The following is an 18,539-nucleotide window of genomic DNA, read 5'->3' as shown; positions in this document are numbered from 1 at the left end:
ACATACATACACATACATATACATACACACATACATACATACACATACATATACATACACACATACATACATACACATATACATACACACATATACATACACATATACATACATATACATACACACATATACATACACACATACATACATACACACACACATACATACATATACATACACACATACATATACATACACACATACATACATATACATACATACACACATACATATACATACATACATATACATACATACACACATACATATACACATACATACATATACATACATACACACATACATACATACACACATACATACATACACACATACATACACACATACATACACACACACATACATACATACACACACACATACATATACACACACACATACATACATATACACACATACATACATACATATACACATATATACATACATACACACATATATACATACATACATATACACATATATACATACATACATATACACATATATACATACATACATACAAAAAACATTTTTCACGAGTCAATGAGCTCTGGCCTAGGAAACAGTTTGCAACTAAACAGGACAAGTAAAAGCACTGAAAATGTGACAAAAACAAAAACACACTTTTATCGTGAAACACACATATAGAAACTAATGGTAAATGGACTGCATTTATATAGCGGTTTTACATTTGCATCAGATGCTCAAAGTGCTTTACAATTATCCCTCACATTCACACAGACACACACCGATGTCAGGGTGCTGCCATGCAAGATGTTCACCACACACTGGGAGCAACTTGGGGATTAAGGACCTTGTCCAAGGGTCCTTACTGATGTTTGGATCAGGCTGGGGTTTGAACAGAGGACCACCTGGTCTGAAGCCCAATGCTTAACCACTAGAACATCAGCTCCCAATGGGTTAGCATTGGGAGAGGGGGAAAAATCCAGAGGTCCATATCACAATGCAGATCGATTCCTTAAACTGCAAAAGCCGGTTAACAGGTTTTTATTAAAAATCTCTGAGATTATATGGATTGTTATGTGGTTAATGGTACTCAGGGGTCATCAAAGGAAGTCAGTTGTCCTGTATTTCCACTGAGTGAAATTTTGGTGTTATTCAATTTAATTTTTACCATTGTTAGCACTACTTAACAGGTGCCAAGAGTTTGGTGAGGCCAGCTCAAATACTACTGAGGCAATATGCGCTTATATTTTTTTTAATATCCACACCCAAACCACCCATTAAAAAAAAACAAAACAAAAAAACAAACCACCACCCAGTTGACATAAACCACATTAATAACACACCTAATCTAAGGTTAGCTTTGATAACACAGAGATGGAGGAGTCCTCACTCAGCGGGAGGAGTAGTAACAGGAAGACAAGAGGACAGGAAGGAGCAGGAGTAACCAGTAGCGAACAATATTTCTGATATTTGTATTTTGCAAACTGTTATTTACTTTTACTCTTGATACTCTGTGTGCTTCTTACCCTGTGCTACTGGAACCTCAATTTCTCTGAGGGAGTCGTCCCATGGGATTAATAAAATTCTATCTAATCTAATCTATGTAAACCTACATTATAATGCTTAGATTTCAGTACAAAGTAAATTTTGTCAGTTTAGTGAAATCTGGGTGGCCCTCCCTCTCGCTTTAACTTTAGATTTTTGCACTTCGGAGCCTCACGTTTCCACGCAATGCACCTCGCAAAATTACACACTTGGGAACAAGCATTAAACATTCCCTTTCAACTCAACTTTGGTTAATTGCCTGAAACTCTCACTGGCCTGTTTAATGATGTACACTGACTGTACGACACGTATCACTCAGTGATTTAGACAGTTTTCAGGTCAAAAGGTGTTATGCTGAATTACACACTGACCTCCACCATTCCCATTAGTCAGCTCCTGGGTGTCTGCGTCCTGCTCTTCTTCCTCACACTCCGATGCATCTCCAAACTCCTCTCCATACTGAGCCTCAATCTGCTGCAGCTCCTTCTCAAGCTCAGACATGGCCGCCCAGCTCTGTTCCTTGTATTCCTCTGCCAGTCTTTGACAACACACAGCAGAGCACATGAGGAATGTGTGCATTTTACAGTCGAGAGCATACAGAAATTCAACACAAAAAGTAACGTCTTCCAACTCACTTAGCCTGGCTGAGCTTCTGCTTACGCCTCAGCTCCTCTACCTTCTTGATTTTCTCAGCATTCTGTTCCTCCACCAGCTTCCTGTGGGCCTGCACGCGACGGTCTCGCTTGCGAACATATGACACCAGCTGCCTCACCAGCTCGTTGCGTTCCTTTCGTGCCTTTTCTTTGGTCTTCTTGTTCTCCTTCTCCATGGCCCGCTTCTCCCAGCGGTTAGACGCCTGCCTCGTATCATACTCCTCCTTCCAAGCAAAGTTCTTCCGAGTGCAGAAGCTCTGCCAGTAGCCGTAAAAGACATGGACGACCTGGAAAGTGGTGACGTGCTGACTGAAAAATCACCACCTTAATGACTCACAGTTCACATTTCTGGTGATCCTCCTCCTCAAATTGTGTTTCAGGTGTGGGGTAGACTTACTGCATCGTAATCACTCTGAGAGTCTCCAAATGGAGGAAAGTCGTCTTCATCCTCTTTATCTTCAACCCTGCAGTGCTCCATTTCCTCCTTCACAATGGTCTCAAAAAGATTCCTGTAGACTGTGTAAAAGCCCTACAAAGAGCAGAGATTAAAAAATCCTCTTATTTATGTAAGCCTCAGAATGAAATGGTCTTTTCAGAATTTTAAATAGCTTGAATGAAACACTCTGACTATGACCAGTTGTGGTGTGCTATGACAGTATGTTTGAGTGGAAAGTAAATAATAACTGAGCAGAATGTCCTCAGATTTCTATGTTCAAAATGGGTGAATGATGCAGGAACACTTGACATGCTGCTTTTCTGTGTTCCTTGCCTTATTAATACACTACCGTGTTGCCGGTGGGGATCCAGGGGCCTCAGATTGGGTAGTGTTTATAAAATAGGTAAGTGACAATGTGCAAAGTTTGTATGAGTTGCAATGGTGTGTGATTCAAGAATGTTTTAGAACCTTAGATGTCAACAGTTTTTTGAAGAAGAACCCAACCCTTCCATTTCCTGTTAATTATGTAATTTTTAATGTTAATTTACTGTCTTAATGTATTTATAAATTGCTTAGGTTCTTGCTATTATATACACACCATTACTATTATTTTATTTTAACTTCTATTTTGTCATTATATTATGTACTTACAATAAAAAAAAAAAAAAAAAAGAAATCACACGCTTTTCATATACAGATGATTTACTGCCCCCTGCTGGTTTGATGTGAGTCCAGAATGTAAATATCAATGTCCAATGTTCAGTGTTGTTAGCTAGCTTCTCTAAAAATATTAGTCCAATCAATGTTTGGTTTTGGTGGCGTTCATCATTGACCCAAAATACACAAACATACCAAAACAGCAAATGTCAGCTCTCCACAGTTTGTGCATGATCAAAATTGTACACACGCATGCAGAGCTTTTTATCTTTTCTGTATTCTGCTGTAAGCAGGTGCTTTTAATTTGACAGAGACTGCAGCAGAAGACATTAAAAGCACTACACTTTTCACATATAGTACCAGGAGCATGACACTTAAGTCACCCATGGTAATAGCAACATAACACTTAACTAAATTGACTAAACCAACTGAACTACAAAAACACAATAAATCAATAATACTAACAACACTGTTAAACTAATATGAACCACAAAAACAACATTTAAAACCCCAAACCCCATGGTGCATTACAGCACAATGTCCATTGTTTACTAGTTAGCTAAAATCACAAATTTCTCAAAAAAATATTTATCCTATCAACTTTCCATTTTCACACCGTTCATCCTTGGCCCAAAACACATAAGCATACGCACAGAGAGGCCACTTGGTTATTTTAATATAGATAAAAGCAGATATTTATTAGTAAAGTTTTTCAATTTAGTGTATGTGCTATGGTGGTGACTTGAAAACCTAAATGGCTGTAAACGGTCATGCACATACCTATTTTGTTGACCTTGTTAAGCCATATGTGCCCTCTTAAACTTTGAAATCGCAGCATGCAGGCTTGCTTATTATTATCAGTATTATTCATTAGCTCAAGGTTGATTAAAACTACAAGTGTCTATTTTAGTTAACCTTGTACAACCCCTGGCAAAAATTATGGAATCACCGGCCTCGGAGGATGTTCATTCAGTTGTTTAATTTTGTAGAAAAAAAGCAGATCACAGACATGACACAAAACTAAAGTCATTTCAAATGGCAACTTTCTGGCTTTAAGAAACACTATAAGAAATCAAGAAAAAAGATTGTGGCAGTCAGTAATGGTTACTTTTTTAGACCAAGCAGAGGAAAAAAATATGGAATCACTCAATTCTGAGGAAAAAATTATGGAATCACCCTGTAAATTTTCATCCCCCAAATTAACACCTGCATCAAATCAGATCTGCTTATTGACATTGACCCTATGCCATGACATTGACCCTATGTGTCTTTTTGCAAGGAATGTTTTTGCAGTTTTTGCTCTATGGCAAGATGCATTATCATCTTGAAAAATGATTTCATCATCCCCAAACATCCTTTCAATTGTCCAAAATATGAACATAAACTTGTGCATTTATTGATGATGTAATGACAGCCATCTCCCCAGTGCCTTTACCTGACATGCAGCCCCATATCATCAATGACTGTGGAAATTTACATGTTCTCTTCAGGCAGTCATCTTTATAAATCTCATTGGAATGGCACCAAACAAAAGTTCCAGCATCATCACCTTGCCCAATGCAGATTCGAGATTCATCACTGAATATGACTTTCATCCAGTCATCCACAGTCCACAATTGCTTTTCCTTAGCCCATTGTAACCTTGTTTTTTTTTCTGTTTAGGTGTTAATGATGCCTTTCGTTTAGCTTTTCTGTATGTAAATCCCATTTCCTTTAGGCGGTTTCTTACAGTTCGGTCACAGACATTGACTCCAGTTTCCTCCCATTCGTTCCTCATTTGTTTTGTTGTACATTTTTCGATTTTTGAGACATATTGCTTTAAGTTTTCTGTCTTGACGCTTTGATGTCTTCCTTGGTCTACCAGTAAGTTTGCCTTTAACAACCTTCCCATGTTGTTTGTATTTGGTCCAGAGTTTAGACACAGCTGACTGTGAACAACCAACATCTTTTGCAACATTGCGTGATGATTTACTCTCTTTTAAGAGTTTGATAATCCTCTCCTTTGTTTCAATTGACATCTCTATCGTGTTGGAGCCATGATTCATGTCAGTCCACTTGGTGCAACAGCTCTCCAAGGTGTGATCACTCCTTTTTAGATGCAGACTAGCAAGCAGATCTGATATGATGCAGGTGTTAGTTTTGGGGATGAAAATTTACAGGGTGATTCCATAATTTTTTCCTCAGAATTGAGTGTTTCCATATTTTTTTCCTCTGCTTGGTCTAAAAAAGTAACTGTTACTGACTGCCACAATCTTTTTCTCTTGATTTCTTATATTGTTTCTTAAAGCCAGAAAGTTGCCATTTGAAATGACTTTAGTTTTGTGTCTTGTCTGTGATCTGCTTTTTTTCTACAAAATTAAACAACTGATTGAACATCCTCCGAGGCCGGTGATTCCATAATTTTTGCCAGGGGTTGTATAAGAAATCAGGAAAAATAATTGTGGCAGTCAGTAAAAATATGGACTCACTCAATTCTGAGGAATAAATTATGGAATCACCCTGTAAATTTTCATCCCCCAAACTAACACCTGCATCAAATCAGATCTGCTCGTTAGTCTGCATCTAAAAAGGAGTGCTTACACCTTGGAGAGCTGTTGCACCAAGTGGACTGACATGAATCATGGCTCCAACACGAGAGGCTCCAACATGTCAATTGAAACAAAGGAGAGGATTATCAAACTCTTAAAAGAGGGTAAATCATCACGCAATGTTGCAAAAGATGGTTGTTCACAGTCAGCTGTGTCTAAACTCTGGACCAAATACAAACAACATGGGAAGGTTGTTAAAGGCAAACATACTGGTAGACCAAGGAAGACATCAAAGCGTCAAGACAGAAAACTTAAAGCAATATGTCTCAAAAATCGAAGATGCACAACAAAACAAATGAGGAACGAATGGGAGGAAACTGGAGTCAACGTCTGTGAGCGAACTGTAAGAAACCGCCCAAAGGAAATGGAATTTACATACAGAAAAGCTAAACAAAAGCCATCATTAACACCTAAACAGAAAAACCAAGGTTACAATGGGCTAAGGAAAAGCAATCGTGGACTGTGGATGACTGGATGAAAGTCATATTCCGAGATGAATCTCAAATCTGCATTGGGCAAGGTGATGATGCTGGAACTTTTGTTTGGTGCCGTTCCAATGAGATTTATAAAGATGACTGCCTGAAGAGAACATGTAAATTTCCACAGTCATTGATGATATGGGGCTGCTGCATGTCAGGTAAAGGCACTGGGGAGATGGCTGTCATTACGTCATCAATAAATGCACAAGTTTACGTTGATATTTTGGACACTTTTCTTATCCCATCAATTGAAAGGATGTTTGGGGATGATGAAATCATTTTTCAAGATGATAATGCATCTTGCCATAGAGCAAAAACTGTGAAAACATTCCTTGCAAAAAGACACATAGGGTCAATGTCATGGCCTGCAAATAGTCCGGATCTTAATCCAATTGAAAATCTTTCAAATTAACCTCACTAAATATAAAGAAACTTAAAATCAAATCAAATCAATTTTATTTATATAGCGCCAAATCACAACAAACAGTTGCCCCAAGGCGCCTTATATTGTAAGGCAAAGCCATACAATAATTACGGAAAAACCCCAACGGTCAAAACGACCCCCTGTGAGCAAGCACTTGGCGACAGTGGGAAGGAAAAATCCCTTTTAACAGGAAGAAACCTCCAGCAGAACCAGGCTCAGGGAGGGGCAGTCTTCTGCTGGGACTGCTTGGGGCTGAGGGAGAGAACCAGGAAAAAGACATGCTGTGGAGGGGAGCAGAGATCAATCACTAATGATTAAATGCAGAGTGGTGCATACAGAGCAAAAAGAGAAAGAAACACTCAGTGCATCATGGGAACCCCCCAGCAGTCTAAGTCTATAGCAGCATAACTAAGGGATGGTTCATGGTCACCTGATCCAGCCCTAACTATAAGCTTTAGCAAAAAGGAAAGTTTTAAGCCTAATCTTAAAAGTAGAGAGGGTGTCTGTCTCCCTGATCCAAATTGGGAGCTGGTTCCAGAGGAGAGGAGCCTGAAAGCTGAAGGCTCTGCCTCCCATTCTACTCTTACAAACCCTAGGAACTACAAGTAAGCCTGCAGTCTGAGAGCGAAGCGCTCTATTGGGGTGATATGGTACTATGAGGTCCCTAAGATAAGATGGGACCTGATTATTCAAAACTTTATAAGTAAGAAGAAGAATTTTAAATTCTATTCTAGAATTAACAGGAAACCAATGAAGAGAGGCCAATATGGGTGAGATATGCTCTCTCCTTCAAGTCCCTGTCAGTACTCTAGCTGCAGCATTTTGAATTAACTGAATGCTTTTCAGGGAACTTTTAGGACAACCTGATAATAATGAATTACAATAGTCCAGCCTAGAGGAAATAAATGCATGAATTAGTTTTTCAGCATCCCTCTGAGACAAGACCTTTCTAATTTTAGAGATATTGAGCAAATGCAAAAAAGCAGTCCTACATATTTGTTTAATATGCGCTTTGAATGACATATCCTGATCAAAAATGACTCCAAGATTTCTCACAGTATTACTAGAGGTCAGGGTAATGCCATCCAGAGTAAGGATCTGGTTAGACACCATGTTTCTAAGATTTGTGGGGCCAAGTACAATAACTTCAGTTTTATCTGAGTTTAAAAGCAGGAAATTAGAGGTCATCCATGTCTTTATGTCTGTAAGACAATCCTGCAGTTTAGCTAATTGGTGTGTGTCCTCTGGCTTCATGGATAGATAAAGCTGGGTATCATCTGTGTAACAATGAAAATTTAAGCAATACCATCTAATAATACTGCCTAAGGGAAGCATGTATAAAGTGAATAAAATTGGTCCTAGCACAGAACCTTGTGGAACTCCATAATTAACTTTAGTCTGTGAAGAAGATTCCCCATTTACATGAACAAATTGTAATCTATTAGACAAATATGATTCAAACCACCGCAGCGCAGTGCCTTTAATACCTATGGCATGCTCTAATCTCTGTAATAAAATTTTATGGTCAACAGTATCAAAAGCAGCACTGAGGTCTAACAGAACAAGCACAGAGATGAGTCCACTGTCCGAGGCCATAAGAAGATCATTTGTAACCTTCACTAATGCTGTTTCTGTACTATGATGAATTCTAAACCCTGACTGAAACTCTTCAAATAGACCATTCCTCTGCAGATGATCAGTTAGCTGTTTTACAACTACCCTTTCAAGAATTTTTGAGAGAAAAGGAAGGTTGGAGATTGGCCTATAATTAGCTAAGATAGCTGGGTCAAGTGATGGCTTTTTAAGTAATGGTTTAATTACTGCCACCTTAAAAGCCTGTGATACATAGCCAACTAATAAAGATAGATTGATCATATTTAAGATCGAATCATTAATTAATGGTAGGGCTTTCTTGAGCAACTTCCACCAAAAATCTTTGGTAGAAGTTGAAGAAAATGGTCCATGACAAGGCTCCAACCTGCAAAGCTGATCTGGCAACAGCAATCAGAGAAAGTTGGAGCCAGATCGATGAAGAGTACCGTTTGTCACTCATTAAGTCATGCCTCAGAGACTGCAAGCTGTTATAAAAGCCAGAGGTGATGCAACAAAATACTAGTGATGTGTTGGAGCGTTCTTTTGTTTTTCATGATTCCATAATTTTTTCCTCAGAATTGAGTGATTCCATATTTTTTTCCTCTGCTTGGTCTAAAAAAGTAACTGTTACTGACTGCCACAATTTTTTTCCTGATTTCTTATAGTCTTTCTTAAAGCCAGAAAGTTGCCATTTGAAATGACTTTAGTTTTGTATCATGTCTGTGATCTGCTTTTTTCTTACAAAATTAAACAATTGAATGAACATCCTCCGAGGCCAGTGATTCCATAATTTTTGCCAGGGGCTGTAGTAGGAGAAACATGCCCATATCATGATGTTTGCACCACCATGCTTCACTGTCTTCACTGTGAACTGTGGCTTGAATTCAGAGTTTGGGGGTCGTCTCACAAACTGTCTGCGGCCCTTGGACCCAAAAAGAACAATTTTACTCTCATCAGTCCACAAAATATTCCTCCATTTCTCTTTAGGCCAGTTGATGTGTTCTTTGGCAAATTGTAACCTCTTCTGCACGTCTTTTATTTAACAGAGGGACTTTGCGGGGGATTCTTGCAAATAAATTAGCTTCACACAGGCGTCTTCTAACTGTCACAGCACTTACAGGTAACTCCAGGCTGTCCTTGATCATCCTGGAGCTGATCAATGGGTGAGCCTTTGCCATTCTGGTTATTCCTCTATCCATTTTGATGGTTGTTTTCCGTTTTCTTCCACACGTTTCTGTTTTTTTTGTCCAATTTAAAAGCACTGGAGATCATTGTAGATGAACAGCCTATAATTTTTTGCACCTGTGTATAAGTTTTCCCGTCTCCAATCAACTATTTAATCAAACTACGCTGTTCTTCTGAACAATGTCTTGAATGTCCCATTTTCCTCAGGCTTTCAAAGAGAAAAGCATGTTCAACAGGTGCTGGCTTCATCCTTACATAAGGGACACCTGATTCACACCTGTTTGTTCTACAAAATTCACGAACTCACTGACTGAATGCCACACTACTATTATTGTGAACACCCCCTTTTCTACTTTTTTTTTTTTTTTTTTTTTTTACTAATAGCCCAATTTCATAGCCTTAAAAGTGTGCATATCATGAATGCTTGGTCTTGTTGGATTTGTGAGAATCTACTGAATCTACTGATACCTTGTTTCCCATGTAACAATAAGAAATATACTCAAAACCTGGATTAATCTTATTAGTCACATAGCACTACTATTATTCTGAACACTACTGTATCTACCTTCCGGTGCCAATACCGAAAAGACCCCCCCAAAAAAAAAAATCATGATAAATGCAGCTGGACCAATTTTGTTGCTTTTGATGCTAAAAATCATGGATTTTAATTTGCAGGATGCATATTTGCATGCTCTGTCACAGTAACTGTATCACACCATAACAACATTTAACTTGTTTTTCATGATTCCATAATTTTTTCCTCAGAATTGAGTGATTCCATATTTTTTCCCCTCTGCTTGGTCTAAAAAAGTAACCCTTACTGACTGCCGCAATTTTTTTTTCCTGATTTCTTATAGTGTTTCTTAAAGCCAGAAAGTTGCCATTTGAAATGACTTTAGTTTTGTGTCATGTCTGTGATCTGCTTTTTTTCTACAAAATTAAACAATTGAATGAACATCCTCCGAGGCCGGTGATTCCATAATTTTTGGCAGGGGTTGTATGGGTGGACCAGGAAGAAGCTGAACACAAAGTACTGATGCTGAGAATCACAATGTTATGGTTTACTGATATGACTGTCAAAATTTTCCATTTCTGAAATAGAGGGATGAAAATGTCCTGTAAACACTGGCAGCAGGTTTTTTTTGTATTTGCACTGAGCAATGTGAGCCTTACACACGTGACTGAACACCAACCTTCTCATCATCTCCGTAGCCAGAGTAGCAGGTGACAGTAAAGTACTGGAGCAAGTCGATGCTGTCGTCTTCATAGTCTCCACTGAGTCCACCTTTCAGCAGAGCTTCCCTGTGATTGTCATACCTGTTAAACAGCAGAAGACGCAGAAAGCAATCAAAGATTAAAAACAAAACAAGAACAAAAAAACTGCCATCACCAGCACAGAAAAATAAAAGCTGCTTGACTAAAGAAAAGTTGTCAGAAAACTGTTGAGATGAATACACACCAGGCTCTCTCCTGTGGATCACTCAGGACATCATATGCGGCTTGAATCAGCTTAAACTGTTCTGCAGCTTCCTCAGCACTGTTTAGGTTTTTATCTAGACATTTTAAAGAAAAAACAAAAACAGCTGTAGTTTGAAATGAAACATAAAACCAAGCAAGCAAAACTGGGAGGCATGTTTTCCTTTTCTGTCATCCAACTTAAACATCATCAAACAGAGCCTGACTGCCATATAAGTTCACTGTGGTGCAGTATAACTTTGACAGAGGAATACTGATTATATATTTTAGTGCTTAAAATATATTGTTCTAATTATTATTATTATGCAGCCAACTATTTTCTATACCTGTTTACTCCAATTATGCAGGAGGGCTGGAGCCTATCCCAGCAGTTACTGCTCACAATAATTACTGAGCTCATTACAAAAAAAAACAAAAAAACAACTGCCATCATAAGTACATAAAAATAAAAGGTGCTTGACAAAAGTTGAGTCAGAAAACTGTATTGAGATGAATACAAACCAGGCTCTCCCCTGTGAATGACAGAAAAAGATGCAGCATATATGGGTGATTCTTTAACTACGGGCACTATTAGCCTTGTAAATGTAATTTCCACCACACCATTGCCTTACAATATAAAGCGCCTTGGGGCAACTGTTTGTTGTGATTTGGCGCTATATACATGTGCTCTGATGTCACTGTTTATCTCCATAGAAACTACCCAAACAATCTTTCATACAAACTGTTTAAGGGGACATTACAGTGTTGTGGTGGAAATTACGGCAATAGTGTGGGACAACTACATTTTGTTTAAAGAAATCACAACAGTTGTATGACACTGAATACCCCAATTATGTTTTGATTATTTCACTGATATTTTATTCAGAGATATTTTAAAACATTAGAAAAAAATGTTTCTTTACCATTCATTCTTATCATTGAAGAGCAAAAGTCTGGGTGTGGGACAAGCACAAAACGGCAATATTTGCATATAATGATGCTGAAAAAAGGTGAAAAAGTCATCATAGACTACTAGAACAAATTTCTTAACACACTTTCATTGTAAAGATAACTATAAAAGTGTGAAATTTCCCCTTTTTTCTGTTTTTCATACAATATGATCAAAGGACATAATAAGTGCCCGTAGACTAAGAATCACCCATATATTATACAAATAATGGATGGTAAGGAGTCCAACATAGAGAAATATTGGATTCAGAAAAGTTATATTGGACGAGGCATAGCCGAGTCCAATATAACTTGTTGGACGACTTGCCATCCATCAATTGTTATGTTCTCCACCCCCCTCCCAAATTAAGCAAACAACAAAGAGTCAAGTAAATTAGATCAATTTATTTTGTTGTGAACAGCATATGATTTATTCTGATGCGATGAATGCTTCTAAAACATCAGTAGCGTGCTTGTCTACCTTCTTAGTGCTTTTTGCATCCTTTGAGTTCAATATTTCCACCAGTTCCTCCTCTGTGAACTCAGCAAACCTCGCTGGCAGACGATTTTCTGCTGTTGTTGACATGTTTGTTGCCATTTTTTCAACCAGTGTCTGTCAGCTAGTTCCTGACCTTCGTATGCCATGCTCTGATTGGCTAGCTGTTGGCAGTAAGCGCTAACGCTATTGGTCAGTGGGAACCAATCCAATATAACTTTTGGTCCAAGCATGCCAAAGTACAGGTAAATGATGGACAGAAAGGCTAATCTGTGAGTGGCTATTGCAATCTGAGTGGTGTGTATATACATATATATATATATATATTTTTTTTTTTTCTTCAAACATTTCAGCATGTCATTATTCTACATCTCTCTCATGTGTTTTATATCTGACTTTTACATGTTCTCCACGGGTGCTCTTGCTTCCACACAGATCTAATGTCAACTTATTATACGCAAAAATATATAAAATGTCTTCAAAATTGGACCTCGACTCTAAGGGGGTTGGGAGTATTCCTTCCCCTCAACCCAGTGGCTATGTGCCTGCACAGTCTGTGTGAACAGGAAGAAAACATATAAAGACAAAGAAAAAACAAAAACAAAAAACTGTATTTATGCAGAAGGTTCTGAAACTGACTTGGTGCAAATTTGAAAAAAAAAAAAAGTAGAGCATAAATACGCTTTAAAAAGTCACTGTGGGTGTGCTGTTGTTTTTCACTGCGTTGATACCATGCTATGAAACAGTGAGATGATTCCCCCCCCCCCCACCACCACCACCTTGAAGTGCTCGGAGCTAACGCACAAAACAGCAGACTAACTGGTCGCCACATCCAAAGCCGATATATCAAAAACATGGAGACGGGAATAACTGTATGTGGTCAGACTAAACCTTGATATATCTGATTCAGATCAAAAACATGCTGTGGAACATAACTAGGGACAACAGATGGAAATTACCTAATGGCTCTACAGATGGAAATTAGCTGATGGCTGTAATCTAATGTGGCTTGTTTATAGTACATAAAGCTGCACTCTCTTCATAAATAAATCTGATTTGTACCTAAGTGGGCCTTTCATCTAGGATCTCACTCAGTAATGACACCTCTAGTTTCAAATCAAATAGTTAAGTCCCTTTGGCTGCTCCTTTGTTCACTCGGAGTCACCATAGCAGATCCACGGTGGGTCCGCACGGTAAGTTGGCACAAGTTTTATGCTGAATGCGCTTCCTGACACAACTCCACATTACAAGTAGAATTGTGGCAAGCGTGACGTTTGAACCGGTGTCAGGGTCTCAGGACTCCCCTACTCTGAGCGATCCTCTACATTAGTCTGCACATGCGCGAACCCAGTGTCGCAGTACAATCGGTCCCCCTACCTTCAGTGTGCATGTGTCATGTCGGAGCATTAGCAGTGATTAACAGATTATTGCCTCGTTTCGTCTTAAAACTGACTGTAGCATGATTTAAGAGGTTTTACATCGGGTTCACCCGGCAGGATAATTAGGCCGATATCGGACCAAATCTTCCCCTTCCGACAATCTTAAGGACGTCCCGACAATCGTGATGACACTAAAGATAATCTTAACAGATATTCCTGCTGTGTGTGGTGTGTTCAGAGTGCTCTGATCTGCTCAGAAGGACATCAGGAGCGCTCCGATCGCAAATTGGGGATATTCAACATGTTGGATTTTTTTGGCCCGATATCGCAGTGTGTGTGGTGTCCTCCGACCAAAACAAGCTCACAGCCTGCTGAATGTGATGTGCGGCCAATCAGAAAGTGAGATGACAGACGCACGGAGCGGAAAATAAAATCAAAACAGCCGTTCTGACTTACCAGAAAGTCCGGTGGTCGCGCTGTCTCTACTCCTTTAAAGAACACCTTTTCTTTTTCTATTGTTTTTTTCACTCTGTTTTAAATGGTCCACAAAGTGCCTCCATTTGTTTACTATGAAGTCACATTTAATCTCGAGAAATTTTGAAAGATTTCCTGTCTGAGCTGTGAATGTCCGTGTGTGAAATCTGCTCATGTGTGGTGTTGTTGTCCTTACCATGTGGCTGAACACCACACACTGTACGACCAAACCTGTTAGATCCATGACTTTTTATATTCACGTGTGTTGTCTCTCAGGTTTTGGAAACCTAAAGATAATTTTAAGATCCTGCCGTGTGAACCAGGCTTAATGGTCAATAATAACATTATTTCCTTTGCTCAGTAGAGAGTCAGTCTCAGACACACTGGTGTCATGCTCTGATCTTTACCCCTTCTTTTATTACTAAACAACTCTGAATTTATGTGGAAATGATTGTTGTACAAAAGCTTCAGAGATCTGTCACTGAGACAGATGACTGGAGTGCAGTTTTAAGCAGAAATGAGGCAATAATCGGCGAACTGCTGCTGATGCTCCGAAATGACGTATACACATTAAATGAAGGCAGGGGGACCGTTCTGACTGCGACACTGGGAACCATTAAAACCAAGCACGCTAGCCACTTGGCCACCACCACCCTACTTTCAAATCAAAATATGCTGTACAAAATAAAAACTTTGCCGACAACTTTAACAGTTTAAGTTAAATCATTACATGCTGGGCATACTGCCATTATTGTCAAATTGATAACAGAGCTCTCTAGTGTATCATTAATTAGATAAAATCAAGACTTTAGTCACTAATGATAATTGAAAGTGCTACAACTCACCTGGATGCCATTTCAGAGCTAATTTGCGGTAAGCTTTCTTTAAATCATCATCTCCTGCGTCTCGTTTCACACCCAACACTTCGTAATGACACTTCATTTTTTTAACCGCGGAGCTACAAGAAACTGCAGTAGAAGAAGTTTATAATTTAATCTCGCTCACGCTGACAGGCTAACTGTAGCATGTAGCCTACAGTAGCATGCTAGATGCCGGGTAGCATTGTTTTTCGCTCCAAACTGAAACTCACTTCGACCAATACCAAATAAAGTTACACTGTGGATTTACAAGAAATATATAGTAAGTTGTTTTGTTTCCCCAGTATGTGTACTCACTTAAAAAAATAAAAAAATAAAAACACAAAACTTAATTTCTTAGGCAAAAACGGTAAATATCAATGACCAACACGGAAGACCATTCTTCTTCGTTCTATGTAATAGCAGTTGGCAACACATTTTCTTGTGCATTACCGCCACCAATGGACCGGAGTGTGATCCGATTAAAATTTCAGACACGAAAACAAAAAATGTAAAGAAATTTCCCCAGACCTTTTTTGCAATATAGTCTGTAAATTTAATGTCAAGCTATTTGCATTAATTTGAGAAAGTAACATTTGTCTTGCTTGATGATATTTTGGACGTTCTCGGTTATTTTAAGTTCGGCGTATTTTAAGTTCGCAACTACACGTTTCTGCAGTAAAAACAAGGTGTTTAAGTTGACGTGACCAAGTCGCAATCTTGTTAATGCCACTTCTTCCTTTTTGGTTAAGAAAAGATTAAATCTCATTTTCACTCCCTTTCTAAATTGTATTTTAAAATCCTAAATGAGATTTACCCAACACATTAATTTCTGCAATTAAAATTTAACTTCCAATCTAATAATTGCATATTTTGTGAAAAAGAAATTGAAGAGTTGGATCATTTGGGTTTTTGTTGTTGTTTTTCTTTCTGACTTTCTACAGGTTTTCTGGTGTGATATCCTGAGGTGGTAAAAATTTGTGCTGTCACCTTTGACTGTAAAACTGGGTAAAAAAATAAATAAATGAATAGAAAAAATGAAAACAAGAATGTAGAATGTCATCAACAATATTATTTTATTTAGAAAGTTTTTTATATTCATGAATGCAGATACGTATTTCAAGAACAAATCTTTTCACTGGAAGATTGAGTTCAAAAGTCAGTAAATCTATTTATAAAGCAAGAATCTGTGTGAGTGCGAGTTTGTGGCTTGCAAATCTCTCTGTTTGTCAGATCGGCCTCAGCTTTCGGATATGGCTTGCACATAGCATGATGATGTGCATCCTGTATTGTAAAAATTTTGGGAATTTATTTTCATTATTATTATCATTATCAATTCCACATGTAGATCAAATATCTTTAAATAGTGCCAAGTGGCTTTTGAATTTTTGTATTGGATCGAAATTTATTTCTACCTCAAATGTTAGAATGTAAGTCGTCGGCTCACTTGTGGCTCACATATCAATCCACACATTTCACAACAAACCTAAATGTCCCTGACTTACATGATCAATAACTGCTGTATTCACATCCATATGTTTGTGCTCGTTCATGTACTGTGTTTATTCCTTCCTATATCTCTATGAATATATGTCTGATCATGTTGGATGAATGTCAGTCATTTTCTTAAAATAACTGTATTAGCGTGCTTCTTTGTATCTCAATGTCAACCCTGTCTTAACAAATGTACACTTTGTCTGTTAAAACTATGTAAGAGTAAGTACACCCAAGGGCGTAGGTTTGGTCTCAGCTTTGATAGGGACAATACCACCCCCCCGGCCCCCCTGCCCACCACCACCCCCTAACCCACTCATACCATTAGACGCACAAGTACAGCATAATACATAACATATGACGACATAATGCTGAATAATTTAACACTTTATTTACAATATTAAGTGTGTAGGCAAACAAACAAATAGCTTAAATAACAAAACTGCACCCAAAATCACGAATCTATTCTATAGGCCTACACCTGAGAGAACAAGACAACAACAAAAAATATACTTGTGGAGCTAAAAAAAAAAAAAAAAAAAGTTTTTGCAACCCAGATGTATAATCTATTCTCTTCATCAATAATGCAGTTGTAGGTATCTGGCAACCTAATTTGCCAAAAAAAAAAAAAAGGGATTTCCAATAACATATGGTGTATTACGGTAAACGTAAGCCTGTGATGTCATAACGCAGAGGAAAAACACGAAAGTTTCACACTAGTGCGCCGCTGATTCTCATTACCGTAAGTTCTCATGTAAGCCCTCACTCTGAAAAATTTCAACACTGACAGCAAGCCAAGAACCCGTGCTTTCCAACAGTATGCTATATGTTGCATATATTACGGTAAAGTGCGTTCGGTGACTTTTGAAACGAGGGAAAAGTATGAAAAAGAGCGCAAAACTGACAGAAAAGTACAGAGACAGACAGCAAACATAAATGTAGTAATTTTTGAGGAAAAGGCAGGGTGTTAGTGTCATTTGTGAAGATGTGTTTGTGTGGGTGTGCAGTTTATTTTAAGTGTGGCGCACAGCATTGTTCGCAAGCCCCGCCCTTCTTGTTTTTCTGCACCGGAGCAGTGTTGCCAGATATGAAATATGAAACTATCGTACCAAAACCTCAAAATTATCGTATTTTGGGAGAAATTATCGTACACAAACAAAACGCATACAACGTAGCTATTTTTGCGTTTTGTTTTTTTTTTTTTAATTTACAAAGAATTTTGTCACATTTTTAAACAGTAATTATAGTAATGGGGAAACTATGGCACAGAAAGAACACAAATGCACAAGCAAATGCACTACCAGACTAGAAAGATTTTTTTTTTCTGTGAAGGGACACAAACGTGTTAATTACCAGACTAGAAAGAGTCGAATTCAACCTCGAGGTCGCTGTCGTCATCCGATGCCACTTGTGCAGATTTTGTTGAACACAGAAAAATGTTGACACCTCCATAAGGAACTTGAACCTTTTTTTTTATTTTTCTTGTATATCTCTTTGCTCTTGTGTTTTGTTCGTTTGTTATTGCATTTGTTGAAATAAAGTTTCGAAAAAAAAAAAAGATGTTGGTTGGGGAATCTTCCTGTCCTGCAGGGATTGGATGGGAACTTGTATAGAGAGGGGGCGGGCTTTCAAATGACTTTGTCCCGGTCGCCCAAAGCCAGCAGCAGCCCTGTGTGTGGTGTGTCTTTGATGCCGCCTGAGTGCAACGCCTGCAAAATGATTCTTGGGTGTCAGAGAGAGATGCGTGTTTGGGCAACCAACTGAAATTATCGTACATATTGGATTTTTCCCCATTATTGATCGTACAGAGGGCAAAACTATCGTACAAATACGATAATTATCGTACATCTGGCAACACTGCACCGGAGCCACCCATCCTCTGCGCTCCGGGACCTCCCACTTTACA

General features: G+C 38.4%; 1 protein-coding gene across 1 annotated transcript; it reads right to left on the bottom strand.

The window, feature by feature from the left end:
* Window positions 1-1,839: 1,839 nt before the first annotated feature.
* Window positions 1,840-15,497, bottom strand: dnajc21 (DnaJ heat shock protein family (Hsp40) member C21). The gene is made up of 6 exons (XM_034192759.1): window positions 15,128-15,497; window positions 10,990-11,083; window positions 10,724-10,847; window positions 2,566-2,697; window positions 2,151-2,455; window positions 1,840-2,053 (listed from the first exon to the last, which is right to left on the bottom strand). The coding sequence occupies exons 1-6, from the start codon at window positions 15,222-15,224 to the stop codon at window positions 1,855-1,857; spliced, it is 951 nt and encodes a 316-aa protein (XP_034048650.1). The 5' UTR covers window positions 15,225-15,497; the 3' UTR covers window positions 1,840-1,854.
* Window positions 15,498-18,539: the final 3,042 nt, after the last annotated feature.

This window comes from Thalassophryne amazonica, chromosome 17 (genome assembly GCF_902500255.1).
Source record: "Thalassophryne amazonica chromosome 17, fThaAma1.1, whole genome shotgun sequence".
Classification (NCBI taxonomy): Eukaryota; Metazoa; Chordata; class Actinopteri; order Batrachoidiformes; family Batrachoididae; genus Thalassophryne; species Thalassophryne amazonica.
This window is presented reverse-complemented; position numbering and strand designations above follow the sequence as displayed.

Bases quoted from the DNA above. Each gene is read 5' to 3' on its own strand.
- dnajc21 (XM_034192759.1), bottom strand. From the start codon at position 15,224: ATGAAGTGTCATTACGAAGTGTTGGGTGTGAAACGAGACGCAGGAGAT. The intron at 10,848-10,989 runs GTGTGTATTCAT...GCTGTTTAACAG, and splicing joins GATCCACAGGAGAGAGCCTG to GTATGACAATCACAGGGAAG. The intron at 2,054-2,150 runs GTGAGTTGGAAG...GTGTTGTCAAAG, and splicing joins CAGAAGCTCAGCCAGGCTAA to ACTGGCAGAGGAATACAAGG.